This window comes from Myotis brandtii, unplaced genomic scaffold, assembly GCF_000412655.1.
Source record: "Myotis brandtii unplaced genomic scaffold, ASM41265v1 scaffold453, whole genome shotgun sequence".
Classification (NCBI taxonomy): domain Eukaryota; kingdom Metazoa; phylum Chordata; class Mammalia; order Chiroptera; family Vespertilionidae; genus Myotis; species Myotis brandtii.
The window spans coordinates 804,021-816,923 of NW_005367314.1; the positions used below are offsets into that span (position 1 = coordinate 804,021).

Sequence of the window (12,903 nt, forward strand, 5' to 3'; positions counted from 1 at the left end):
CAGAGGTAGGTTGGTTCTTTGTAGCTGAGTCTGGTCAGTAGAGAAGATCACTGTAAAGGGTGTTTCTCACCCTGCCCAATGCAGCAATTCTTGGAGACCACTTTATGTATGTTAGAGTTTTCATTTCTTTTTGTAGATCCAAGTACAGTATCTTTCCAGTTCTCAAAATCCATCTTTTCAGGTTTGTCTCCCGGGACCACTCCAGATATGAATTCCATAGTAGTCAGAATCACTCCTGCCTCAGCAGCTATTGAGCCTGCTGTGGTCCCATCTGCCACCATCTTCTCCACCACCGCCTCTTTTTTTTTTTTTTTTTTTACGGTTCCCAACGGGAGTTTATTTTGTGCTTATCCCAGCGGCGGCTGTTTGCCTAGTATGGCACTGGCTACGTGGGCTCTACTGCCGTGTGCAGACTTGGCACAGGGCTAGGTTGGGCACTACAGGGTGTTGACTCCTACCAGGTAGAGGAATGTAGACCAGGAGTGGAAGAGACGGAGGGAGAGGGGTGGCCTGCGAGGAGTGAGGCCAGAGAAGGCCGGTGCGGTGGGGGATGTGAGGATGCGGGGGAGGGGGTTCGCCTTCACTTCGAACAGTGGGAAAATACATTCTTGTTTGGAAGTATATGGAAAAGACCGCTCATATACCAAAGTTTCTAGAAAAGAGGGGGCGACCTTTATAAGAAGAGAGGGAGGGTGCCAGGCTCGTCCGCAGGGCGTTGGGGAGCAGGTCAGTCTCGGCCCACCGTGCACCAGGCAGCTAGTGAGGGGCAGGAGAGACACGTTAAGCAGGGGAGGTTGTTGGGGACCTGTAGGACCATTATGACCGGTTGACCAGTCACTATGATGCACACTGACCACCAGGGGGCAGATGCTCAACACAGGAGCTGCCCCCTGGTGGTCAGTGCACTCCTACAGCCAACCTCCTGTGGCGATCAACTTCCCATGGTCCCTCCCCCTGGCTGGCTGGCCCCGATCGGCCCCAATAGGGACTGGGCAAGAAGGCCACGGTTGGGCCCCCATCACCAGCTAGGCCGAGGGACTCCACCGTGCACGAATTCGTGCACTGGGCCTCTAGTTTATTTATAAGAGAGTTTCTGAATACTTAGTTCATAAGGTTGTGTCTGATCACAGATACAATTTTTGAACAATTGGTTATGTAATTTTTCTGAGGTTGGGAGCCAGAACTACTAGGAACAGACATCTTGGAAGTAGCAACTCTAAATATCACAAAACGAGGTAGAGGAGAAAAGAACTCTTAACCAACTTAAAAAAATTTGCTTATACCTAACATTATAGAGGCATGTTATACATGAAAGAAAAATTTTCATTGCAAGGGTTAAGGTTAAGAAAACTTTGTAACTTAAAATAGTAAGCACCAAGTTACCTTGAGAATACATTTTCATGAAAATTCTCAATCTTCAGAAATACCAGGTAATGAAACATAAGTTTGCATGATCATTAACTTTTTGTTTTTTATTAATATGAAACCAAAAACAATAAAAAAAAAAAGACTGTCCTGCTAGGAATACAGAATTGGCTTCTGAAAGAACTGGTGTTCACTAAGAGAAAGAATGAAGAGGAAGGTAATATATATATATCCTACATAATAAAAGGCTAATATGCAAATTGGTTGAATGGTGGAACAACCAGTCACTATGACGCACACTAACCACCAGGGGGAAGAAGCCGGGCTCATGGCTGACAAGCTCAGGGACAGTGGCGGGAGCCTCTCCCGCCTCCACCGCAGCACTAAGAATGTCCAAGTGCAGGCCGGGCTGAGGGACCCCCCAAGTGCACAAATTTCATGCACTGGGCCTCTAGTTTAATGATAATAGCTATAATTATTGCATATTAGCATATGCCAGAAACTCTTTAGATATATAATTTAATTTCTTGTACAAGGTAGACAATGAAGAGCTCAATAGGAGAAACAGTGTAAAGGAATAGAGAAATAGAAGTTTAGAGGAATATGAGATAACATCTCACTGAAAAGATTAAAAAAGAAAACAGCAAGGAAGAAGCGGCACTGCATTTAGCCTTGAGGAATTCATCAACTTGATTATCAAACTACTACTCATTTCATCACAACCTTTGGAAAATCCATCTGGTGCCTCCTCTAGAAAAAATGGTTATTGTACATTGATATTTAGAACCTTTAATTTGCACACACAAAACATATTTTGTCATGAAATTAATCACATTTACAACTATTTATACATAATTTAATGAAGGACAAAATGCCACATGGTTAAAATTAAGTGTGGCTGACTGTACATTCCAAAGATGACTACAGCAATGTTTTCTATCCTATGTTCATCTTACAGTGAGACATTGACAGTTCTCCCATCAAAAGTTACAAGATTATTATATACTGTCCCCTTCAAACTGTTGAGTTTTCGTGGTGTTTCAACCACAGAGTATGGCAGAAGTAACATCTGAGTCTGGGTCTTGAAAGGGCATATCATTTCTGCTTTACCCACTAGAATACTCATTCTTAAAGACTTTGGCCATGGGAAAGCAGTGGAATTGCCCAAGGCTGCCATGCTGTAAGGAAGCCCAAACAAGTTAAGGCATTGTGGGCAATGAAGAGACGCTATAATAAATCTCACCAAAAATAACCTCACAGGGTGTTCTGATCACAGCTTCCTAACTGGGCCCATTATAGTGGGCTGTCATTTTAGCAAAATGCTTATCTTTGCCCTAATCAAGTCCTGTCCATTGTTTCTGTACATCTATGTTAACATCTTTGAAATGCTTTATAATCTTGTTAACTATCCAATTTATAAAACTACCAAAGTGCCATTTTCCCAACATTTAAGATTTTGGTTCCTGACAGTGTCATCAGTTTGGCTCAAATAAATTCTTTTAAAAATTCTCTATAGGTTTTTGCATTCTTTTGTCAACAGCAGAAAGAATTCTTGGAGAGGCCCTGAGATTGTATGAGAAGAAAGAGATGTTGAAGCACCCCCGCCCCCCGCCCTCCCCCACCTGTGTTTCAGCCCTTCAGAGTTCCAGACCCAAGCATTGTCTGACTATACCCACATGAAAGGCCATGAGACAGAAGCGCCCAGATGAGTCCTTCCTGAATCCCTGCCAGTCAGAAATCAAGAGAATAAAATGATTGTTTTGAGTCACTAAAATTTGGGGTGTTCTGTTACGTAGCAACAGTAACTGAGATATTAAATATTTATTATGGAGTAATATCTATGCTAGATCATGCTCCTCAAATTTATATGACTATACACATCGCCTAAGTATCTTGTTAAAATGAAGTCTTGTCTAGTAGGTCTGGAGAAGAGCTGCAGATTCTGCATTTCTACAAGCTTCCAGGTGATGCACATGCCGTTGGTCCACAGCCCACACTTTGCATAGCAAGGCCCTGAATAACAGTTGACATATGAGTATCTTACCTTTATCTGGAAGCATTCAGTCTTATTTTCTTCTTGGCAACATGACTGAACAGCTGTTTCATAGCAAGCAGACATGGTCAGAATAGTGGGTCCATACAAGAATGGATGCTTTCTAGAAGTTTCATAAATATACCTGTAATTTGACAAACCAGAAGTTGTGTTCTTTGGAGTTCAAGAACATGTGCAGATGCTGTTTCCTAAAAATGTAGGGTTGTCCTAGCCAGTTTGGCTCAGTCAAATGAGTGTCGGCCTGTGGACCGAAAGGTCCTGGGTTCAATTCTGATCAAGGGCACATGCCTGGGTTGCGGGCTCAATCCCCAGTGGGGGTGTGCAGGAGGCAGCTGATCAATGATTCTCTCTCATCATTGATGATTCTATCTCCCTCTCTTCCTCTCCCTTCCTCTCTAAAATCAATAAAAATATATTTAAAAAACAATTTAGGGTTCACTTAGTTTTGTTAACCTATAACATCTAGAATATCATGGTGTGAAAGATATGAACTAGCACTATACTTAAATGCATCAAATGTTCACAATGGATAGATTACTGTGAAGTTAGTCAGACATTTCGAGTGACCATGAGGTAACCAAGTATACCTCTGGGATGATGGGGAAAGAGAATCAGGAATCAAAACTTTTCACTCTTACATAAGCATAGAAATTAGAAAATTCAATAGTCTAAACTGAATTATAAATGCAGAATTGTACACGAGTACAGAGGAATTAAATTTAGAAGTTCTTTCTAGACTAAGAAAGTTGTGCTATCTTTTCAGTCCAAAGTAGCTGACTTTTTCTACAGCATTGATATAAATTACTGTTTCCTTGGTTGAGAATTAAATCACGTTCTTGGCTTATAATTATGAGGCAAGTAGTAGAAAATTATTTGTCCCTTGAATATTTATAGTTGTATGCACATAAGTTAAAATTAGCAAATAAAATAACCCCTTAATTACTGACTTTATTATAAATATTCAAGAAGAGGTTAAATTCGCTGCCTGAGTATTGGTTGGAATTTTTAATCTCTGAAAGTTCAACCCAAATCTGATTCTATAATTCTCACCTACATTAAATGGGTAGCCATTTTTCCATTCCCATTTAGTTGCCCTTAATGTCAGACAAGTTGGGACCCTATCCAATTTCTGTTCCATCATCCTTTCTCCCTACGTGGCTGAGGACACTTAATTTTTTCTTGAAGGCTCAGTAATTGCTGGAGCAATTCTGCTCTTTTATGGGTGAACTAAAAGAATTAGCATATTCAGCATTGTCACCCTGTCTGCCCATTCATCTCTGGCCTAGAGTTTCATGACTAAAACCTGAAAATCAAACTTCTTCCATGACTTGCACTCTAGATCCAGAAATCAGATCTTTGCCTTATTCCTGGTGTCTGAGCCTGTACTGATAAGATAGCCAGAACTGGATTCCTTGAGAACTGAAGCCTTGTATTTATCTTGTCATTTCTATCTCTCTGGGTATTGATTTCCTGCCTCTAAACCCAGCCACTTGCTAGCACACTACTCTCAACATATAGACTCCTCCTGTGTGAACTAGAAAACCAAAATATGAGCTTGCCTACCCATTTGCCATATGCTGTCCACTCCAGGTGGGAATTATAGAACCAGAGTTCTTGTGTAGAATACTCATTTCTGACATCTACAATTGTTATTTATTCCTAGTGTCCCAATGACAGACCCTGTGTCCATGCCTATCGGATACCATCCCTGATATCCCCTGATGAACATCCCAAATGCCAGCCCTTGCCTGAGCTATTACCTGCTCTCTGTTTCTAGTACTTTCTGTTTATTATACTTTACCTGTTTGACTATACATTTCAACATCATTTGCTTCTGGTTTGACTAATGTAACCTTTAAGGAGATGGGTCCATTATAGGTTCTAGTCACTTTTAATGTTTCATGGCTCAGACATTTCCATATCCTATTGAGTTCACTGAGACCATAATTGTCATTCAGAGGGAGAAAAAATATACTGTAGCTCAAATTTTCACTTTAATTCCATGTCATAGAGCATTGTGTTCTCAGAGGCTGTTATGTAAAAAAGACCTGTCTTCAGAACTGGAAAATACTCTTCTTCAAAGACAATGGCAAGGAGAAATGACTTACCTCTTCTTCACTAACACTTGATTCCCTTTGTTCACCTCACAGATCTGCTCAAGATTTGGAATTTGCAATATTTCCCTGTAATTCGCATCATCTTTTTTATTTAATAGGAAGCACTTGTGTCTTGCTGTGTTATTTACATTGCAACAGTCAGAAAATACATGTTTGTCAACCATTCCTTGGTTATCACATATATGCTCTAAGAAGGTGGTCATCTGTAGGAGGAAATAATAATTTAAAGAAGAAGCATGTGGGTGCTACATTCCTAACCACAGGAAGAGTAAGGAATTATTATTTTTAAAAATATATTTTTATTGATTTCAGAGATGAAGGGGGAGAGAGAGAGAGATAGAAACATCAATGATGAGAGAGAATCATTGATTGGCTGCCTCCTGCATGCCCTCACGCGGGATTGAGCCCACAACCTGGGCATGTGCCCTTGACTGGAATAAAACCTGGGACCCTTCAGTCCCCAGGCTGATGCTCTATCCACTGTGAGCCAAACCAGCCAAGGCAGAAATTTTCTTTTTATAGGCAACTGAGTGCAGAATGTTACACTTTGTATCCAATAGTCCCTGGACATAGTTCTTCCGTACAAAAGTCTTTTAGGTTTCTAAGTCTAAATTCTCACATGTTGGACATTGACCAAATAGAATTTATTATTCTCTCCTTTCCTATGTAATTGCTTCATTTTCACACAGTTCATAATATTAAAATAAACATAAGCCAGAATGTCCAGAGCCTAAAGAAATCAAGATATTTTAAGTGAGAATTATCTACTAATAAATAGATAGTAGTTTGCTTTCCTGTCTTCCTAGTTTTATTTCCATGGCAAGTTATATTAAGAATTGAACTCTGAAGCAATGTGTATTTAGTGTCAAATATTCAAGTGGAAATGTTAGTTTTCAAATACCTTTGGGTGGCAGTAAATGTGTGGAATAGTGTAAACTTCAAATGACATGTTTTAAGATTTGGGGGGTAAAGGAGTAAAATCTTCAGCTTTTGAAATGTAAATAAGAAGAAATCACTATAAAATAAGTGAGTCTAGCCACTGACATAAGTACTTCATTTAAAATCTGTTTCTAATAAGACTAATAATTTTTCTAAATATATATACAGTCTAATAAAAGGTAGGTTTTAGAGGAAGGAATAAAAATAGAAAGAAGAAAACTACTCATTTGTATTTTAAATTGTTTGTCATGAGAATAATTGATCATGCAGATAGGTAGGTAGGAGATGACAGATAGATAGATGATAGAAAGAATATGTTAGTGTTTATCAAGAATTTGCTAATCACAAGATAGACATACTTTATAAAAAAAATAGTAATTCCTAAGATTTCAAGATTATTTACTAACTTGGAAAAGAGCCCATAATAATATTCACTTCTTTCTTCTTTTACATATTCTCTAAGAAACATTTTAAAATTAGTACTTCATTTTCTCAGGAACCTTTATACAAAGATGTTAGACTATAGTAGTTTAGTGATAGAGGCAAAGCAACCAACTTAACAAATTGACAGTTTAGGCTATAATTCATTCCCTTGAATGTTTGGTTCCAAGAGTCCTAGAGATGCCCTGATAAACTATCTGTACTAATAAAAGCCTAGGTGGTCCTTGCACCCTCACGTGCGACATCATCACAAGATGGCCACCACAAGATGGCCGCCAGAAAGATAGAGGGGGCAGTTGGGGGTGATCAGGCTCAGAGGCGGGGCCAGGTGGCTGCTCATCGCAGTGAGGACTGGGGGTCCCACGGCTCTGTGTGACTTGGACGAGGCGGGTCCCAGCGTCTCTGCCAGCTCGTGTGGAAGAGGTGGGTCCTGACACAGGAGGCAGGTCGTGGCAAGAGGGGGCAGTTGGGGGTGATCAGGCTGGCAGGGGGGCAGTAAGGCTTCAATTAGGCCGGCAGGAGAGTGGTTAGGGGCGATCAGGCTGGTAGACAGAAGCGGTTAGGGCAATGAGGCAGGCAGGCAAGTGAGCAGTTGGGAGCCAGCAGTCCTGGATATGAGAGGGATGTCTGACTGCTCAGGGATTGGGCCTAAACCAGCAGTCGGACATTCCCCGAGGGGTCCCAGATTAGAAAGGGTGCAGGCCAGGCTGAGGGACATGCATTTTGTACACCGTGCCTCTAGTCTATACTAATAAAAGCCTAGGTGGTGTCTCGCCCTTGCATCACCACAAGATGGCCGTCCTCATATCATCACAATATGGCCAACCCCACGTCATCACAAGATGGCCATCCCCATGTTGTCACAAGATGGCTGCCCCAACATTGTCTCAAGATGGCAACCACAATATGGCCACCACAAGATAGCTGGCAAGGGAGGGCAGTTGTGGGCAAACAGGCCAGCAGGGGAGGGCAGTTGGGAATAATCGGGCTGGCAAGGGAACAGTTAGGTGTCCATCAGGCTAGCAGGGGAGCAGTTAGAGGGCGATCAGGCTGGCAGGCAGAAGGGGTTAGAGGCAATCAAGCAGGCAGGCAGGCGAATGGTTAGGAGCTAGCGGTCCCGGACTGTGAGAGGGATGTCTGACTGACGGTCAGTTGGACACCCACAGAGGGGTCCCAGATTGGAGAGGGTGCAGGCTGGGCTGAGGGACAACCCCCAAGTGCACAAATTTTATGCACTGGGCTTCTAGTCTATATATATAACAAGGCAGCAGCCATAACGTGGTAATGACCAGTCGTTATGATATTCACTGCAGCCAACAAACCAGCCCAATAAGGGGTGGGGCCAGCAGGCCAACCTCCCCGAAGCCCCACCCCCAAGCCAGCCCCGACCCTTATCACCGCCCACCCTGATCAGGGGCAGGGCTGGCCAGCCAACTGCCTGCACCCCCACCCCCCAGCTGGTCCTGCCCCTGATGGGTCCCCACCACCCCAATTTGCCTTTGGTCCCTCCTCCTAGCCAGCTCCACCCCTGATTGCCCCCCCCACTCCAATTAGGGGCAGAGCCAGCCCACCTACCACCCATGGCCTCTCCCCCAGGCCGCTGAACCCTGATCAGTCCCTCCACCCTGATTGGCCCACAGCCCCTCCCCCCAGTCAGCTCCACCCTGATCGGCTCCCCACACACCAATAGGGTATGGGGTTTGCTGGCCCACCACCCATAGCCCCTCCCTATGGCCAGCCTCACCCCCAATCAGCTCCCCCACCCCAATTGGGGCCGGGGTCCACCAGCCAATCACCTGTGGCCCCTCTCCTCAGCTGGCCCAGCCCTGATCCGGCCCCAATCAGATTGGGCCAGCCAGCCTACCTCCTTCTGTCTCCTCCTCTCAACAGGCCCGACACCAATCTGCTGATTGGGGCCGGGCTGGCTGGACCCCACCTGTGTATGAATTCATGCACTGGGTCACTAGTAAGTTTATAAAACTATAAAGATTATATCATAAGTATGAATATGTACATATTGCTGCCTTACAATCCTCAACCAATTTGTTCAGCGAGCCCTCCTTATAACAACATGTTTTGGTTGCAATTTAATTGAGAAAGAGAGAGAGAGAGAGAGAGAGAGAGAGAGAGAGAGAGAGAGAGATAGAAGGCACAAGATGATTCACATACCAACTGGTAAGAGCATTCTAGAGGTGACTCATGTAGCTTGAGGCTCTTGCATTTCTCTGCAAAATCTAGTAACTCTTCAACTATGGTTTGTACTTCTTCATAAGTGGATTTCTGAAGAAACTGAGCAACCATAATGCTAATGCTGAAACATGACACTGTGAGTGTTAAAGATAGAATTGAACCCTTTTCCACCATCATTCTTGTTATCTCGTTGTCCCACTCCCCTCCCCCTAAATAATTAATGTGATTTTAAGTTTCAGATAAAAGTATATTGATAATAAAACTCACATGTCTCTTAAGTTCTCCTCCAGATAATTCTGGCTATTAGAGTGCTGCATGGCTGAGGTGGAGGGGCAGGGGGAGAAAAAGAGGCTTTATATGTATAACAGGAAACTTTCCAAATTGAAATCCCCCTTTACAGTTCTGAAATCTATATTTATTCACTCATAAATTTTCAGATGTATTTTTGATTATCATAATGAATTTTAAAAAGTATTGGAATACATCTTTGCTTGTATTTAAACTGTATTCTGTGAATGACATTTCTATTCAATATATTGTGCAGTTGAAATCTATCATTGGCCCACAAATGAGTTACATGTACTTATGTTGAAACTTCTGAAATAATTGAACTTGATGATTTGGTTATTTAACTTTACATTAGAAGAGTTCAATACCACACTGAAGAAATTTTAAGAAAATTAGAGTTTGCTTAATTTGGCAAAAGTGATATCTCACATGTATTGGATTTGCTCGTCATCTTCATCTTACTCCTTCTTACACTAATAGCTTCTATAATGCTTAGCAGCTATCTAGTAAGTAAAGAAACCACTATTACTTGCTATACTAACATAGGGGAAGGCTTTAGAGATAGCTATTCTGAGTTCAACTTCGAGCTCTGATGCTTAATGTGGCTTTGGGAAAATAAGCTCTCAGAATTTGTGTTTCTCTATAAAATGCAAACAAGTTCTTTTGCACTAGATAGTTGTTCACATTAAATGAAGTCATATGTGTGAAGCATCAAACATAGTGCCTGGCTCACAATAGTTACTAAATAATGTAGTTCTAATATTATTCCTGCTATCATGAATACTTTTGATTTATCTAAAGCCATTTATCAAATTTTAAATGCAAGTCTAAAATGTATCATTCTCTCACCAAAGTGAAAATAAGACTAAAATGAATGAGGTCTTCCTGTGGATTGATTCAATATATTAGCTCTCTTCATTCATTCATTTCATAAGTTAATTTCCAGCAATTTTCAATGACCCAATGATAGTAATGAGCACTGAGAAAGAGAAGTCATTCCATATGCATTTTAGTAGTCATTACCTCTTACTAGTACTCCGGGCACATGGAATGTATAGATTGGAAATAGGATTCCCTACCTGCATCTAGTAAACTTCTCTGAAGAGTTTGACCTTTAATGTAGCTGAAGAAAGCAAGAAAATATATGAATCTAACAGTCTTCATTTTTTCAGACAAACTTTTATGGAAGGTACTCTATCATTTGAGGGAACTGAAGAGTCCTCTTATAGTCTTTTTAATTAGTTAATATTAATAATTAAACTTTTTCTGGTGAATATTTTTCCAGGCCACTATGACACTGATCAAGTCAAAGAATTCATAGCAATGAAGAAATGTTGTTGATGGATAGCCATTCATTAACGAATACTGGATTTTTAAAAATGAGTTATTTCAATGTACTTGTTTTTTCAAGATTACACCATGTAGGCCTTGCAATGAAGTAATCAATAACACTTTGGGTAAACATCTCTTTTCCTGGAAGTGTCTGCTGACAAAGTCAAAGTTCTAAAATGAGAGGAGAAGATAAACATGAACTACCCCCAATTCAAATAAATGGTTAAGGCCCCAGTTCCAGTGCTAGACACCTTTTCAAGCCCCTGAGAAAAGTAGGGAGCACAAGCCTTTGGAGAAAGCACAAGGGAATGGGACTGAATTGACTGTGTGCTTACTGTGAGTCTGGCACTTTATATTACCATATAATAGCAATACTCTTTCTTGAATAAGGAATGAAGACTCAGGGTCATATTATTTGCTCATGCATTCACAGGTTGAGATTAAGGCTTGTCTGACTTCAGAGCCTATACCAGCCAAGAGCTAGTATCAAAAGCTGAGGTCCCAACATTCCTTAGTTGCTGTCTGCTTGCCTGTCATTTAATTCTTGGGTCTAAGGAAGGAAACACTGATTAAATAAAAATTCTAAAATAAATGTAAAGTCCACAATTTTTGGAAATGAGAGATCGCTGGTTACTTTAATCATTCCTGTCCTCAGTTTCCTCATCTACAGAGGGAGGGTTTGGACCAGGCCATCTCTAAGGCTGGCAGTCCATTGCTTGATTCTACTACACATGTATTCTCATTTCTGGTCTTCTGGGCAAAATATATCACAACTAAGAGAGATATTTGTTTGAAAAGCAAAGCAAAACTGTCATTATTTAAAATTGGGACACATTGGCTAATGTAAAGAATACTGATGGCCACGTGTGATAGAAAGCCAGGGTCAGCAAATGGAAGTGTCTGGCAGGTTTCCATCATCATTTTCAGGGTTCTCTAAATAGTCCCAATGCTCAACAATTCTTTTGTTTTTGTTTTTGTTTTTTTCCCCAACATTTCTTTTGTTGTGCATCCTTAGAGCTCTTCCCTTGAGATCTTACTCTAAACCTCTGGGAACTATCAGAAATGGCTCTATTACTCTAGGGATGGCATTACTAATTGATGATTGCATTCTTTCTCTCTGAACCTACACTGAGCCTTAAAATCATTCACAGCACAATGCCACAGGACAGCCACTAGTAACTGATTGAAGTTGGAACTTGTTGTATGTGGGCAAAATTAATTTGTCTTTTTAAAAAAATTGAATGAAATTAACTTCCCAGGAGAACCATCCTCTCAGAGTAGGACTTTTGAAAACATAAAAAGATGTTAAGCCTGATGGTGGAATTTCAGACCAGAGGAAAGGCAAGTAGTGGGGATTATTTAAGGAAGGGTAAGGAATGAGTTTTGTGACAGGGCTCAAAAGACAGCAAATAATTTGGTCCCTAAGAGCGTTAGATCTTCAAACTGACCTTTAATATAAGAAATGGAAGGTATACAGGTACAGAACACACTAATAGTTTCTAACAAATGTTATTTGCACAGCAAACTTAATCCTTGTCCAACTAATAGAAACAGAGTTCAAAGGATCTTCAGAAAAACCACGACTGGATCCCTAGGTCCCACCAAAAACCTGGGTGGTGATGGCTCACGCACTCATTAGTCTTGACACTCATTAGTGCACCAGGGGGCTTATCACACTTACAAGCATCTCTAGTACCATAGCATTCTTCCTGCAGCAAGTCTAGGTATGTTTTACTCCTTGATGTGGGTTTTGTCTGAGCAATACAGAATAAGTGGTTCTGAGTCCTGTCTTCTCCATGCAAAATATGTGTTTTGAATAAACCATTCCTCCCCCTCCTCACATCACATTGGTCAATATTAGTTTGTTCTCTGGCACATCAGCAGAGAGTTGTATGGCAGTTTCCTCTGTGATAAAGAGCCTTGTGATGGTAACAGGTTTCTGGGGCTCAGGTGTCATAGCTGCTACTCTTAGCATAGTATTGGACACAGAATAAGATCCACTATTAGATACAAGATAGAATTAGCTAATTGTGCTCTTTTTCACTACTGTTGACTGAATTTATAATCTACTAGTGGCCTGTTGCGTGAAATTCGTGCATGGGGGGGTGTCCCTTGGGGGATGTCCAACTGCCAGTTTAGGCCCACAGGGATCGGGCCTAAACCGGCAGTCGGACATCC

General features: G+C 41.3%; 1 protein-coding gene across 1 annotated transcript in view; it reads right to left on the bottom strand.

Moving 5' to 3' along the window:
• The window catches only part of LOC102247097 (alpha-fetoprotein), a 35,582-nt gene extending 25,011 nt beyond the window's left edge, over positions 1-10,571 (bottom strand). The window contains exons 1-5 of the mRNA XM_014546592.1: positions 10,473-10,571; positions 9,373-9,424; positions 9,085-9,226; positions 5,527-5,738; positions 3,410-3,542 (exon numbers count right to left, since the gene is read on the bottom strand). Coding sequence (XP_014402078.1) covers positions 3,410-3,542; positions 5,527-5,738; positions 9,085-9,226; positions 9,373-9,424; positions 10,473-10,557 — 624 coding nt within the window. The 5' untranslated portion in view covers positions 10,558-10,571. The remainder of the gene's footprint in view (positions 1-3,409; positions 3,543-5,526; positions 5,739-9,084; positions 9,227-9,372; positions 9,425-10,472) is intronic.
• Between the last annotated feature and the right edge of the window lie 2,332 nt (positions 10,572-12,903).